This window comes from Chiroxiphia lanceolata, chromosome 17, assembly GCF_009829145.1.
Source record: "Chiroxiphia lanceolata isolate bChiLan1 chromosome 17, bChiLan1.pri, whole genome shotgun sequence".
NCBI classification, from domain to species: Eukaryota; Metazoa; Chordata; class Aves; order Passeriformes; family Pipridae; genus Chiroxiphia; species Chiroxiphia lanceolata.
Window position 1 is genome coordinate 13023921 of NC_045653.1, and position 15923 is coordinate 13039843.

The 15923-nt window shown below is 44.9% G+C and overlaps 1 protein-coding gene across 3 annotated transcripts in view; it reads right to left on the reverse strand.

The window, feature by feature from the left end:
• EYA2 (EYA transcriptional coactivator and phosphatase 2) overlaps positions 1–15923 on the reverse strand; it is an 81395-nt gene that overhangs the window by 1714 nt on the left and 63758 nt on the right. For all 3 annotated transcript variants that reach the window (XM_032704570.1, XM_032704569.1, XM_032704571.1), the window contains 6 exons: positions 9222–9311; positions 4502–4560; positions 3542–3702; positions 2454–2568; positions 1731–1852; positions 1046–1146 (listed from right to left, as the gene is read on the reverse strand). In XM_032704570.1, the coding sequence (XP_032560461.1) occupies positions 1046–1146; positions 1731–1852; positions 2454–2568; positions 3542–3702; positions 4502–4560; positions 9222–9311 (648 nt within the window). The remainder of the gene's footprint in view (positions 1–1045; positions 1147–1730; positions 1853–2453; positions 2569–3541; positions 3703–4501; positions 4561–9221; positions 9312–15923) is intronic.

The window sequence follows — 15923 nt, forward strand, 5'->3', positions numbered from 1 at the left end:
GACCCACAAAAGTGGAGATATTATCAGTGCTGGCAAAACAGGGAAAGGCCTCTGCCTGTCCCCTCCCTTCCTTGTTTGTTTTTTTTTTTTTTTCCTGTATAAAACTCAGGTGTGTAGAAGCTTTGATTAATGAGTGTCATCCATCAAAGGAGGAGACAGCCCAGCAAAGAATGTGCTCTACTAATGGGAGAGCTGCTTAGCCAGGAGACAGGAGCAAGAGGCTCTTGGAATCCTGGCACAGGAGACTGCTGAACCTTCCACTTGCCCATGGAGGCAGAGAGCCCCTGCAGCCTTTGATGGAGTCCTGCTCACTGACCCACTGCCTTTGAAGTGTGGCACTGAGCTGTCACAAGCAGCAGGCCATTAGCACTTCAGCCCAGTCGTGCATTTTGGACTCTTCCCTGACAGCTCCTTAACCCTTCATGAACTACAGAACCACCTGCAATTTTAGGCAGTTTTCCAAGGTGGCTCCAGATATTGTTGCTTCCATTGGCCAGGGGAAATACACTATGAAAAACAGGGTTTCTGCTGCATTGGAGGCAACCTGGGGATAGAACATGTGCCCATCACCTTATTTGCTGGGATCCCTTTGTTCCTGGGCTTTATGCAACAAAAAAGCTCAAATTTGCTTGAAAAGCCTTTGCAGGATCTTCAGTCAGAATGTGATACCAGGTCCTCCAGCACAAGGTTCAGCTGTATAAGCTGAGTTCCTATGATATAATATTTTGCACATCAAGTGAGCTACACCATTAAAAATGAACTAATTTGCTGAAGATGGGGCTCATGCAGTCAGTTCCTGCATGCAGTCAGTTCCTGCATGCAGTCAGTTCCTGCATCCAGTCAGTTCCTGCATGCAGTCAGTTCCTGCATCCAGTCAGTTCCTGCATCCCAGCTCTCATGCAATGCTCCCAAAGCAAACAGCTCTATCACGTTTCAGGAGCACGGGACCCAGGATGCACAAAGACATCTTGCAAATAATGTTTGCCATTAACAAATTGTGTTCCTGTCCCTGTAAAACCAAATAAGTGGCATTCACAGACTGTACCTTTTTTGCTCCTTGTTCCTCTTCAACACCATCTCCTATTACAATGTACACGGCTTTCCTTCCGAACCTCTGCATTATCCTTTCAAAGCAGCTCTCTTTCCCTAAGCAACACAAGAGAAGACACATTTTTTGATCTGCACACATACTGCAGGCAGAGCTGACATTCAGGAGCTGGACCTGGAGTTGTGACCTAACTGCTACATTCCATGTTTTCTTTTGAAATTGGAATGTAGCTGAATCTCCACCTGAGGGGGACTCTCTCCATGTCACGACAGTTAACTCACATTTTCTTTATCAGCCAAGCACTTCCAAGTGCTGCCAGTTTTCCATGAGCTTTGTGACTTTGATATAAGAGGATCCAAACAGTGTTTCTGTAACAGGTACAACCAGACTTCCTTGAGCTGGGTGCAGCTGAACATCCCACATGCAGTCAATGCTCCATAGGGTGGGTGTGTATCTATATATCAGGCTCACTCCTCCATGGAGACACCTGGAATTATTTTTTTTTTTTTCAGTCTGTACTAGTCTAAGTGTAGGAGTCAGGATGTGAATTAGAGATCTGCAAATATGGAGCTAAAACTAAACCTCACACATTGCTTGCTGTGATCAGGTTGGGTGGCTGTGCCTGACTTAGGGACAAAATTTCAGCCTGTCTTTGGTGAGGCCTAAGTCAGTTTGCTCTTACCTGTTTTTGTTGCACTGTAAATGTTTTCAATGGGGAAGACAGTGCCCAGTCCATAGAGAAGCACTTTAGCAAGAGCTGGTATAAGCTGAGTTGTGGTGACCAACACATTCACAGAGTTGGGCCTGGAAAACAAAAGTTATTAGAAGTGGCAATCTGTGTTTCTCTCTTTCACTCTGGATTGAAAGATGGTAGGAAGCAAACCTTTCCTGCCACTGGAAGTTCCCAAGCCAATGGGGAATTGGGGATTATGCAGCCAGAGGCAGATAATGTGAGTACCAGAAATGCCTTTTGATCAGCTTAGCAGAATGAAAAAACATAAACCAAACCAGGAGCAGTGATGCAGCCTTACTGAACACTTGCCAGGGTCTATCTGGTGGGAAATCAGACACCAAGTAGTAATGTCTGAGCTGGGTTCTTTGAATGAAGGGGTTCAGGGACAGAAGGTCTCTTTTCTCCCTTTCCTCCTTTGTACATCTGCTCACACAAAAATGCTGCCACAGATGAGAGAGCCAAGGAAAAGGCAAGGAAAAGGACTGTTTTTCAACCCAAGCTCACCCCAACCCTTGACAATTCCAGCCTGGCAAACATGTGCAGTCTGGCCTCCCACGGGCTTGGCCAGTGAAGTCCTACAAATGTGTCCTGATTTGTTTAGAGGGGGAAAACAAGGGAAGCAAAAGGAGCTCCTGGATCAAACCTGCAGGCAATTCTTTGAGCTGCTCTTACCGGGAATGTATCAAGTTCAGCGCCTTCAGAGCGTGTGTGAGCCAGAGATCAGTCAGCGCCTCCAGTTCTGCTCTCAACTGCAGCCAGGTTTCCCTCTTAGGAGCTCCTATTAAACCTGTGGGCAGGGAAAGCGTCTTTGCAGAAGCACAGAAAGGGAACTGCATGGATTTGTAAGCAGAATGCCAAAGTCTGTGCTCAGAACTCTCCCAGTGCCCATCCCTCACTCCCGGTGCCGGCTGCTTCCCTCTGTGCCCTGCATCACATTCCCAGGCTGCAGCAGCTCAGCTTCCTCCCTCTCTGGGGAGGGGTTCGGCCAACCAAGGCTGCAGGACCTCCCTGGAACACCTTCCTTGGAGTGAGCATAAAGCTTCTATGGGAAGTGAGCAAGAGGGTGGAAGGACTGTGTAATGTGGGCAGGGACCTGGGCAGAGAGACACCTGAGGCCAGGATGGTTTGGATTCTCCTGAAAAGCCACGTCCCATTACCAGGACGTGTGGGTAGGCTTGTCCTCCAACCAAAAAACACGTTGTGGTGATACTCTGAGTTTTGCTTCTTTCTCCTCCTAGTCAGAGACCTGCACTGATGTTCTGAAAGAGAATCAGAGCAGGTTCTTGGAAGAGCTGTCTGGGACTAGGTGAGATGAAGGAACCCAGGGCATCCTGAAACCTGGTGGTAGTGTTTTGAGGAGGAGTTAAAAACAAACAGTTTTGATACAAGAATGCTTCAGACAGAGACCAGCCATGTGTTCTGTGGAAAAACAAGCATATTTAGTTTTTAACTGTTTGCTGGCTTACTAAACATTCTGGAAAATTGGAGAAGGTTGCTTTTCCTGCCAAATAAATCACAAAATAAAGCCCCACGCTTGCGACTTGTGTCCTTCTCACGCCACCAAACCGGGTATTTTAGTGTGTCTCCTGCAAACCCTGCACGGAACCGTATTAAAGGATGACTGAGGAAACACTTCCTCGGCTCCCCGTGAAGCATTTTTATTGTGAGGCTCCCTACACCTCCTCCACAGATGTCCCCACGGGGTCACAAGTTTTTGGGGAGATGAAAGGCAGGCCGGTGTCCTGGCCACAGCCACTCACCCCCCACGTTGTTTTTGTAGGTGTTGTACATCTCTTTCACCCGACGGTAGCGAAAGGCCAATTTCCTCATCCAGTCCACTCCCCCGTGGACTCCCGAGCCCAGGCACAGGTTTGCACTGGCAGTGGAGCTGTGGAAGCCATCTGCAGAGAAGTTATACGTGCTGGGAGAGGGAGGAGGGAAGGGGAGAGGTCAGTGTAATTACAGGCTGTACAGCGCCAGCAGGGAGGGGAAACAACTGAAAAGAAAAGTGGAGACAAGTGGCAGCAGAGACACACACAGGACATGCTGTACAGAACTGAAGTTCATCTTTGGCACAATTAATAGCACAGATCTGAAAAAATGTTCTTTTTCTGCACCCATTTCTCACAATGAACCGTCCATAAAACCACAAATGACAAGGCTCCATGTGAGTTCTGCACATTTCATTCTTGTCCCATGACTCTGAAGGCAACACTTTGGGAAAGGTACATGGAATTGTACAGAAGTAGTTTCTGTGAACAGGATAGCCTAACTTCCACAGATAACAGTAATGTTTGGTGCAGGTTTGGGACAAGTTTCTACCAGTGAAACTCTCCGGCACAGCAAAGTCCAACTCCTCCCTGCTAAGCCCATTCACTGCAGATTGGGCAGTGGGAAACCTTTCAATATGGTTTTGATGCACTCTGGCCACCTCTGTGACAGCTGTCTGGTCAAACCATACCAGAAACTGGTGTGGTGTTCAACCTACCCTAATTTAGATATATTTCCCAGAGTGGTTCAAAGCTCAGGACAGTCAGAAGGCACAGGCACAATAATGTCAGAAAGGGGATTCTGTGCTTCTGTGGGCTTGATAAAGGCAGACAGCCCAGGGCCAGGGAGGGGATGAGAGTGCATGTTTGAGAATCGCTGCCCAGCACCCCACTATTTGCAAACAACTGAGGTCTACCAGACCTGCAGCTTCCAGCCCAGAGATGCCATACCTTAGATCCTGACCGTTATCATCTGAGGATACATCATCTATGTGGATCTGGTCACAGTCCTGAGAAGAGTATGAAAATAAATACAGCAGTGAGTAAATGTTTTGAAAAGTGAAATAACATAATGCAAAACTAATATTAAGGAGATAAAATCTTACATATTGCTTAGTACTGCCTGGTACAGTCTAGCCAGTTAACTGCTAGGGACAAACATCACACAGCACAAAATATGAATAGACAGAGAATGTTTGTGAGAGATCTGCTGTTATCCAAGGGCACAGCGGCTCTTGAAAAACACAGTAAGCAGAACTCCTTCCTATGCAGACAGGAGGGAGAGAGATGCTTGTGTTTCAGCCAGCAAAGCTGTGGTTTTTTTCAACTCTGTATGCATGATAAGGCAGAATTTTGGCAGCCTTTCCCCCCGTGAGAATACTGCCTCAGACAGGAGGTGTGTGCCCACATAATTACAGGGGGAGAAGATCCATCCCAGGGAAACTTCCAGAGCCGCCTGTCCTGTCCTGCTGGTTTTTTCCCAGGTTGTTCTGAGGGGGCTGAGCTTCCTCTGATGTGCAGGGGAGCTGGGCTGAAGCACTGGAGGCAGCATCCTTTCACTGCCCCAGCCACAGACACGTTTCAGGAATACTGTGTGTCAGCAATGAAGGAATCTGGGCACAGGGTATTCAACCAGAACATGCACTTGGAGCTCAGCCTGCGTGGAGTTTGTACTCTGATCTTATCTCCCCAAATTCTTCACTGTTTGAATGGTGGAGGCCCTGCCTCAAAAATGTAAGAAATGTTATTCCTTTGGTCTATTTCCTAGTCTTAGCATTAAGATTAGAAAGAGAAAAATCAGGAAGGTTCCCCCACCACCTTAACTCTCCTCTCTCCAAGGCCCTCGGGGGTGAGAACACAACACAAAGCCTGCAAGCTGATGAACACCATCTTTTGTTCTGGCTGATTTTTCAACAGAGGTTGAAAGGTGTTGCACTTGGTACAAACAGGACTCTGAAATCAGAACAACTGCACCTAACCAAGGTACAGTAATTCTTCACCACTCCAGTGTTCTGCAAACCACAGAATTTGTTTTACTTTCCTTAAACAATTGTGAGTTTGATGAATTACTTTAAACCAGCCCCTTTCCAAAAAAGAATAAATCCCCAAACAAGTAACCAAATTTGCTATCAGTGGCAAACCACGACAGATATTTCTTGTCCATAATGATAAGATTTTCTGCACCATTTATTTTAGATAATTCTCAAAAAGACACACAATTCTATCTTGTTCTCATCTCATCAGCCCTCTTATCAACCTATCACTGGAGTGTATCTTTCTGTACATAACTGGAGCCAAGCAGCTGAACAGCAGATCTCTGCTGGCACCTCTCTCTCCCTCTCTTTTCCACCCCCCTAAATTTTTAAGCCCCCCTCCCAATAGCTGCTGTGAACCACGCTGGGATAATAGTGATGCAGCCCACTCCACCTCGGTTGTACAATGCAGGGCATTAAGTCAGGGGAAAGGCATTTGTGGAGGGATCTGTTTTTCTCATTTGTGAATGAATTGTTCTGTACACTGAAGTGTGACAACAGTAGCTATCACATTTCTAACTTAATAAAATACCATGACACTCGGTGAGACGCTACCTCATAGTCCTCTGGCTGAGCCTCTCCTGTTCCTGGGGGGAACTCAGGGAACTGGCTGCAGCAAGAATGTGCACCATGTTTTACTACTTGGTTACAAGACCAATTTTTCATTCTTGCAGAATTTCCTTGAAATCTTGGTGAGCAGGGAGTCAAGGCAGGGTATCTGGGCTGCTGAAGGGAAGGTCCAGATTGTTCCAGTGGAGGTCTGTGATGGGGACACATCCCAGTCTGCACATCCACTGATGTTCTGAATTGATACTCTGGGATCTCAGAGTGTGGCATATCCAGCCTGTAACTGAGTCAAATGTGCAAGACCTCAGTCAACCCTCACAGCTCTGGGCACTGAACCATTCTGACTGCTGGGATATCTCTGGGTGCTGCACAACCTGCCTGCAGGTGGGACCAGACCCTCCTACCCACGTGTAAGGGAGCCTGAGCTAATTCAGCTTGGAAATGGCACTGCTGGCTTGGAGAGAGCCTCTGCTGCCTCCTTGTGAAATACAGGCTGTTCCTGAGGATACATGGAGGAGCTGCTGCTGTTCTCCCTCACACTCCCTCTGAATACTCTCAAGGTATGTCTCATGCACACATGAAAACAACTAATGAGCACACACGGGTTCTATTTGTGTATCAGGACTATGCCAGAGATTTTGAATCATCTCAGGGATTCACTGATCAGTGGAGCTTTCACCCCTCATTAGGTGTGGGGGGGGGTGTAACAGTTCCCACAACACAAAACCTCCAGGGATGACTCTGGAAGGCAGTAACTGTAAACACACCAATCCTCTTGTCTGTTAATTCCTCATCCCCTTGTCAGTCCTCCTGTCCTTAATACCTGTTTCCCAGAGTGTCAGTCAATAATATCTCCAGAGGGATTGGGGGGGGGAAGGTGCTATTCTTTAGCCATCAACATACTGTGAACAAAAGGCATCTGGGAGAAAAAGCACAACCCTGGAAAGCCCAGAGTTTGCATTTTAACTTCCCTGTGATTCACCACCTGAGATTTACCAGCACTCTGGAGGGGATGGGCAGCATCTCCTCCACTTCTTCCCCTGGTTCCACGTCAGGACCAAGGCCAGCCATGCTCTGTTAGTTAACTCTGCTGGACCCCCCAGCTACCCCAACCCTGGCTCTGGATTTGTGCCAGAGAAACGTTCACTATGTTTACTGTTGCCTGGTAAAAGAACTCTTGCTCTGGTCTCAAATGGGCAGTTCTCCTGCTGCTTCCTCAGTCCCAGCCTCTTTCACTCTGTCCCAGCACAGAAGACGGTCAGAAATGGTTTCAGCCCTGGGCAGTTTTAGCTTGTTTTGTCGGGTACAGGCCAGCATTACACCACATGATGGTGCTAATGTATATGGTAATGCTTGGGGGTCTTCAACTGAATCTGCTCCTGTGCTGTTTTTTACCAATTCTTTTTTTTGTTTGTTTTTAAGAATAATATTCACTGCACTCTTTTTAAGCCTAGGACTCAGTGATGTATCATTCTTAACTATCACTTTGGGAACACACACAGCTAACTTTTATTCATCATCCTGACTGAAGGAGTAGGGTGAGTAACTCTGGATGACTCTGTCACTGCAAATTCTTCCACACTGAAATGGCTTTTTTTTGAAAAAGTGAAATTCTGTAAGGAACATTTACTTCTCTTGAATTCTCTGTCATCCCTCAATTTTTTATTGAAAAGGCTCAGCTAAAACCAAACCACCAGTGCCCAAACCTGTAACTGACTGATAAATGTGCACAACTTGACTGAGGCCAGACAATTTGCTGCTTCATTTAAAATTTTAGAGTGGTAAGTGAAGAAAAGCTGTTTTAAAACTGGTAATTCCTGCAAAAGTCTGGATAGGCAATGGGTTTCTGGAGGGTGGTTCTGTGCAGGACATGGAGCTTTGCTGCATCACATGTTGAGATCTGATGGGTGGTGGTTGTATATTAAGTATTATCATACTTATATTAGTGCCCTGGGCTCCCAAAGAGAAACTCTCTTTTCTTTCTCCCTAAGAGAAGGATTTTTTTTCACTTTGTACTTGCTGTGCCCTCATCACAAACTCCCTCTCTGAAAAAAGTTCAAAGAGGAAAAATCTGTCAGTTCATGTGCTACCCACTACTTGTCTTTGAAAGGAAATAAAAATTCTCAGCAAGTGAAACCTCAGGACTGTGAGGAGCCAGGTGGCAGGAAAGGTTGTACCTCCCATAACACAGAGGACCACAGTGCAATTAAGCAGTGAAGGAACCAGAAATTCTTGCTGAACTCATCAGGCAGAGAAAAACTTCTTTCATCTGGCACAGCAACAAATTCTTCCTTTTTCAAGCGAAAAAAAAATAAAATAGAAGACCACAGAAGTCTGCCCAGGGGTGCCAGATTTTTTTTTTTCCCCTCCAAATGCCTCCAAGCAGAATTGTGACTCCAAGGTGCCCAGCACAGACCCCACCTCGCTCTGTACTGACCCATTCAGGGTCTGTCTACTGACTGCAAACGTGAACAGATTTCCATCACTGCTCCACAGCTGCTTCTCAGCTGGTGGCAGAACTTTGCAACCATCACTTTGCTTGAATTTTATAACACATTCAAAAGGATTTTTGCTTCGTATAAGAGACAGTCAGGTGTAAGGATTCTTCTCCTTGGTCTTTTATGTTGCAACTCCTCTGCAGTGTGCCTGAGCTTGAGCAGACCTCCAGCTCTGTCTGTGTGTGCAACAGTTTCCCCAAGAACAGGACCATTTTTAAAACCTCTGCATTGGCTCACAGCTAATTGCTACCTGCCCCACAGGATCTACGCTAATTTACCTTAATAAAATTATTAAATAGCAAATTTCAGGAGAAGCAGCAGCAACGTCCTCATTATTAGATTTAGTAAACCTGCCAAAAGCCATCACTGCTAGTGTGTATTTAGCAAAAAATTCCTTAACAGACTGAAGATGTCAAAGGGACCCAGTGAGAATGCTTCCAACAAGCCACCTAAGGCCCATTTCTTCAGGGTCAAAAATAAAAACTTCTTGGCCAAAAAACCCAAGTTTGTAGATCACATGCAAATGATTAGAGAGAGAGAGAGATATGTTAAATAAAATAAGCAGCTACATACCTCCAGGTCATTAAAGAACAGATGTGTATCTGCAAGGTTGAAGATCATTTCTTCCATCATGAGACCAATCCTCACAGACGTTGTGGTGTCCTGGTGGGGGAAAATCAGATTTTTTTCCACTCACTTTGATTTTCTCTTTTTGGGACGGGGGTGGGAGATCTTAAAGCAAACATATTCCTGTTTCTAAAGACACATTTATTAAAGTAATTTGATTTCCCAAGTGTATCTTAACATTAACATGATTTTCACATTCTTTCTTTTGCTCCCCTTAGATAAACAAATCCTGTTCTTTGAGGGATGTCTATAACTCACCCTGACCAATAATAGCCCACATACTTCAGATGATATAAAGATCCTTTAAACACCTGAAACTATATAAAAATTGCTTCAGTAGGCTAGACAAAAAAATTGGTTTCCATCATTAGTGAATGGTTTGGGGACAGTTACAAGCAACAGGGTGCACAGAGGGTGATCCTTTCCTGCACTGTCCTTTAAACCAGTCATTTCATCCCCACTGAAGCTGCCTACTTACCAAACAGCATCAGCAGAGCTACAACAACCCCATCCTACCATGCAAACCCAATTATAACACAATAAAATCCTTGTCCAATATGACTATTGGTGCTCAGGACAGCAAGCCTGCAGAGCCACCACTGCAGATGTAATGGCAGTTACACCCAGTAACTGCACTGCTCAGAAACAGTAAAAAAAGACAAGACACAGCACATGAAAATGCAGGATGGGTTCATCTGTCCATCCAGCCAGTGTCAGAAATGGCACTGCACCCAATGCTCCTGACTCTGCCTGTTTGCTCACTCTGCCACTTTCCTGCCCCCAAACAACTGACTCTTCTTCCAAACCCACACCAAGAGCACAGAAACACACTGAAGCAAACAAGGTTACCAGCAGCACATTTTCTTATTCGTTAAATACTTCAAAAACATAAGCAAAAACAGTCTGTGGTCAATTTGATAAACACTCACAGCTCAAAAGCATTGGGACTGTTCCAGCTAAACAACAACAGACAACTTGGGGGAAAAAAAAAAAAAGGCATTCCCACAACAGGTTTTTTTTGTTAATTCCTCTTCATTAGGTTGGGGATCTCTCATCTTTATGTTCAAGTGGGTGGTTTTCCTCTGCTGAAGTCACAAGCCATGCTAAAGCAGGGCAGATTTCTATGTAAGTCTCTAATTTTCTGCAGATTTCTGTGGAGTCCTGTTATTGTATGACAGGACAGTAATGAATTAACTGAGGAGCTCTAACAGGGAGCACAATGTTGGGAGGCTGAGCACATTTCAATCAACCTTTGTGGCAGAGACTGTTGACATGGAGGGTGTATTACACACTAACCTAATTATTACGCATTCCTGGTGTAGTTCTCTTTAATTAGAGCAGAATGGCTGTGGTTTTAGCCATGTGTGTGACTCACAAGCACTGTGCCCATTAAAGTAAAGCTCTGTCACTCACGTTTGAACATGCCTGTTGCTGCCCCAGAAAGAAGGGCACTGTCTCCTCTGGGTAAAAAAAGGAAAAAAAATTCAACAGACTTGCCTTGAACGTGGCTCTGATTTTAAGCCCCAAAGCTGCTCCCCTGACAAGGCACAGGGACACAGGAGTAACCAGGGAATCTCACTGTGGCCCCATGCAAACAGCACTGAATCAAATTTTACTACCCAGGTGTAGTTACACCAGGGAACTGTTCTGAAGAAAATACGCTGCTAGGAAGAAATTATTTTGTAAAATAGTTTTTAATGAAGCAATTTATTTTTATACATTTCAAGGATCATTAAGCCTTTAAAACTCTTTCAGGAAATCTCATTGGTTGGTACCTGTCATTTATCCTCTAAGCTTTGTCTTTAGCTTTATTGGTATTAATCACTAATGGGGAGTGGGAAACATTCCCACAGTGTATGAAGTTACCTTCTCTTAAACTAAACAATATGGAAACCAAACTGTAGATGGGGGGGAGGGGGGAATCTTTCTCTTGAGATACAGAATATGACGGAATGAAAACAAAATGCAGAAAAATGCATTTTACCACCCAGAGGGGAAGTCATCTGGGGAAATGATTTGGCATCTCTGCTCTCACAGTATGGACATTTCCTCCCCAGCAAGGCAGGCTTCCAAGTCTTAAAGAGGCTGATAAAGTTAAAAGGCCAATCAGCACTCCCAGTATGCCAGAGGTGTCTAGAGGCACCAGGTCAGGGTTCCTCAAGCCATTATTTATTTGCATTACTGCAGCATCTAGAAGCAGCAGTCCCAGACTTGGACCCCACTGTGGCACAGGTTGTACCATCACTGAGTAAAGACAGGGTTGCTGTAGCTGTCAACTCAACTACAAATAAACAGGAAAATCAGACTGACAGGAGAGCACCAAAGTGAGATGGGTGTCCCAATCAATGTGTTGTCCAAATTCTGTGTACAGTGTGTAAAATAACCTGAAAGAGAATTATGAAATTTGCCTGAAGGTGGTTGACAGAGAGCTCTTGCCAGGCACAGAAATCCTGTGCCACTAAAGGACATCCCTGTGCTGCTGGGGATGCTACTGCCCACGCTGGAGCTGTGTGAGTTCAGCAGAGCAGCCTGAAGTTGCCACACTTGTACCAATGATCCCTGCTAACATGTCCTTCCGTAGGAAAAGTATGCCCTGGAGCTCTGGGAACAAGCTTCCTGGCTAACAGATCCAGCCAGTGTTTCCTGATGCATGTGAAGCCCAAGGACCACAGACAGCTTGAAACCAAATCTCCTCCAGGAACCACTTTTTACAGTGAAAACAGATTAATCTAAAAACTCCCCCCCCCCCCAGTGCTTGTTTAGTAACTCTAGAAGAGCGAGGCTCTCCCTCTGCTAATCCACGAGTCATGCTCCCACAAACAGGGACAATGAGAGGCAGGGATGGAAAACAGGCAATAAACTCCTTCTGTAAATAAAACCTGCAGCAGCACAGTGTATCCCCACTTGCCTCACCTCTGCCATGCACCAATGCTGGGGCTTCCCTCGGGGTCAAAATTAAACAGCTCCAAACTTTCAGTGTGAACCTCTGGTGCTCAGACATGACCAGGCATTCCTGACCCTCCAGTGCACAGCTGGAACAGCTGCTCCCCACTGCTGGGGGGGGATAAGCACCAGTGCTCATCCTGGACTATTCATTCTTGAAGAGACTCATCATATCCCCCCTGCTCAATGCACCCTTCCCTTCTACAGAACAGGAGTCACAGTCTCACAGCTGCCCCGTTCTCCTTAGGGCACATCTTGAAGGAACTCAGAGCTAAAAAGCCTCCAATCCCTGCTACTCCTTTATAAACAACGAAGGATCAAAACGTGCAAAGAGCAAGGTAAGTCCTTTTTCAACATCTTCCATAAAGAAATGTTTGCCCTGAAGAGCATCCTTGGACACATCTGCTGCTTCTGTCTCATCTGTGACTTTTAGCTGAGGCCTGATGGGCTACTGCCTACTGCTGCCAGTGGCCACACCTTGAGAGCAGCATAATTTCTGCTTGTTTTGGGGGTAATTTTGCTGCCTATTCAGCAAACAGTCCTATTAGAGGAAAACATGGGCAACAGAAGCCTGTGGCACATACTGTGAAGGAAGAAAAAAGTATCCAATTCATCAAGAGGGACTTTTTCTTGTGCCCAATGGCACAAGCTGACACGTTTGCTCCCAATGTTGTTTTTAAGCTGGCCAGCTGCATGCACTGTTTCTAATCCTTGAACTAGTTTGTGCATGTGAAGTGAATTTTTTTAAAAATTACAATTTGAATCCAAGTACGTCCCCTGAGCTGACAGCACCTCGCCCAAAATTAATTTCTGTTTCTGTTTCCATTTTGACCCCTCATTTCAAGTAACAATATAACAGAAGATGTCTAAAAGGAGCTTGCTGAAAAGCCTTCAGCTTGTCTGTGTTTAAAGATGATTTCCATAAAAACTGGAGGCGAGCAAAGAACAAATATTCCCCCATGACAGCAGTGGGGAAAGTTTGACCATGAGAAACTCTGACTGGCCTGTATTTTAGCAGAGCAAAGGGGATGCAGGATGTGCATGCACACCCAAATTAGGGTACAAACAGCTGCCAGCACGTTCCAAAATGGACTGTGTTGGTCTCTGGATCCTTTTCCAGGAGCTACCCTGCCCAGAAGCCTGCACTGCTGCAGTCACACCTCAGACTGCAGCACCAGCACCCTCCCAAAAGGCTCCCTCTTAAAACATTCTTCCCACTGATCTCCTGAAACACAGAGACTTCACAAACTGCTTATACTTGCCCTAGAATATGCATTAAAAAGACATGTATTTGTTAACACCTGCAGCCACCACTAATCCAGTTGGCTGCCTGTCCACAGCCAGCACTCCCCTCCTGCACACTGTAATTTGGGAAGGAAGAGGGAAGCATCTTATCTCTGGCAATCTCTCAAGTGCAAGTCACTCCTGCCTCCAATCCTGGATCCAAAGCCCATTCCAAGCCTCTGCCTTGCAGGTACCTTGTTCAGACTTGCAGGCCATTAGCAAAGGGGCAAAACTGGCTGCTCTGAGATGCAGAACAACTCAGCCTGTTGTCTGGCTCTGCCTCCATTCAGCAACGTGACAATTAACTCGACATTCAAATTGTCAGGACAAAGTCATTCTGAGCGTGGATCTTGGATTCAGACACCATCACTTCCCTTAAAAAAACCCCACCAAAATAAAGCCCTGGTATTTTAAACTAATCACTCTTTTTAAATCCCTGCCAAATACCTATTTATGCCGTGAGCAAATAATTACTTTTCTACAAGGAAGAAAGTATTAATTAAGAGCATTCATCAGACTCCTATTCTATAGGGTTTACCTGCCACAGGTGTCAGCCAGAGGTGAGAGACGGATTAGTACACAATCAAGAGCTTTCCAAGTTAAATCTCCTCCTTATGGTTAGCTGTTAATAATGAAGTTGTCACCAAAAGAAGGAATTTAATAGTTTTAATTGGGTTTAATTACTTGGAAACTCCTGGAAAGTGGACCAGCTTGGTTGTAGTATAAAAATTATAATAATAATCAAAAAAGCAAAGATACCAATATCAGGGCCACATGTTTGAACAAAAAAGGGTCTGTGAGAATAACCATTCTTTTACTGTAACATTTTACACCTTGATCAAAATCTGAAGCATGAGCAAGACTTTCCCATAATAATGGGATATTAACCATGTGTATCAGTTCTAGTTCAAGTAAGCCCATGTCTTTTTGAGGAAGAAAACACATTTAGCTCTTTCACTAACTACACTTAAGTAGTTTAGCTTGCAATTTTATCTTTTTAATAACACAGAGCCAGACTGAGCCTCTCAGAGCTTTTCCAGCAAGGGAGTGGGTATTTGTGAGAAAAGTTGTTTTAAGTAATGAAAGTAGCTCAGGAGCTAAAACCCATTTTCAGAAGTGATTTACCTAAGGGACTACACTTCAGGCTTCTTTAAAAAAGGATCATCCCTTTTCAAACAGAATCACTCAGCTTTTCAGGGTCCAAACTTCCCCCTCCCAAAATGAAGATATTGTTCCCCAAATACTGATATATCCAGCTTTATTAGACAACCTACTGAATTTAAATTAATAGTATCCACAGGTATGTGAAAAGTCTGTGCTAGATGGAGAGCAAATATAATTTAACCCCTTTTCTCCAGACACCTTTTCCTATTCACCCTTACTGTGATTTAAGGAGTGCTTCCAATATTTATTGAAGGACTCTCTTTACTGTCAGGTATCTGTTCACATATGGGTGGGAACTTCACCTTGGAAATTATTCCAATAAGCAAATGGGAATGTAGGTCACTAAACCCTCCCATTCAAGAGCATGTGGAGGTTGAAAAGGTTCTCCTCCTTCTCTAAAGGAACTATGCTTAGGGACAGGCAGCAATGACTACAATGATTTATCCCATGTCTGAACTCATAAAATCCGAAATGGATTCCAGTCTCATGGTAGTATTGTACTTAAATACAGGTTAAAAGCTGGGCCATGATGCTTGAGGATAAATGGCAACAAAAGGTTCATGACCAAAAATAATTCCTTTGTACTATACATGGCATAAGTTTCAGAAGAGGGAGTGGAATTTAAACCAAACTGATCTTCATTTCCTTCCCCTCCACACAGGAAAATCACTGCATTTCGATATGAAAGTCCCTGATAGCTCTGTGAAAACCCCAAAACTCCTGGAAAGCTTGATGGAGAAACACCTCCTGGAGTGGAACCCTCAGCACAACGGCACATTTGGCTCATGCAACTTCTAAAACAAGTCAGCTCCCTTTGGCTTTTTTTTTTTTTTAAACCCTTTTTCCCCCAACTGGAAAGCAGGCTGCCTTTCCTCCTGCTTGTTTAATAACCCAGCATTGTTCCTGACACGTTATTTTATGTCCAAAATGATCCTTTAATGGTTCCAAATGCCACATGTGCACTTTGCTCAGAAATCCCCCTGCTCTCCTGAGCTGCAGAACAAGAGGTTCCATCCCCAGGAGCTCCCAGCACCTCCCGTGCCCACCCCTCGACCTGCTGGGATCTGCTGGGGATGTTCCTGCTGCTGCTTCTCATCAGCCAGCACAGATGATAAACACAGACCCCCGCTCCCGAAATACACGTTTGAAACAATCAGATGGCTGGAATTATTCACCCCCTCCCTCCTCTCCAATAATGAGCTAAATAATTGATATAGCAGCATGTCTAAAGTAACAGACTTCTTTATTACCTGCAGT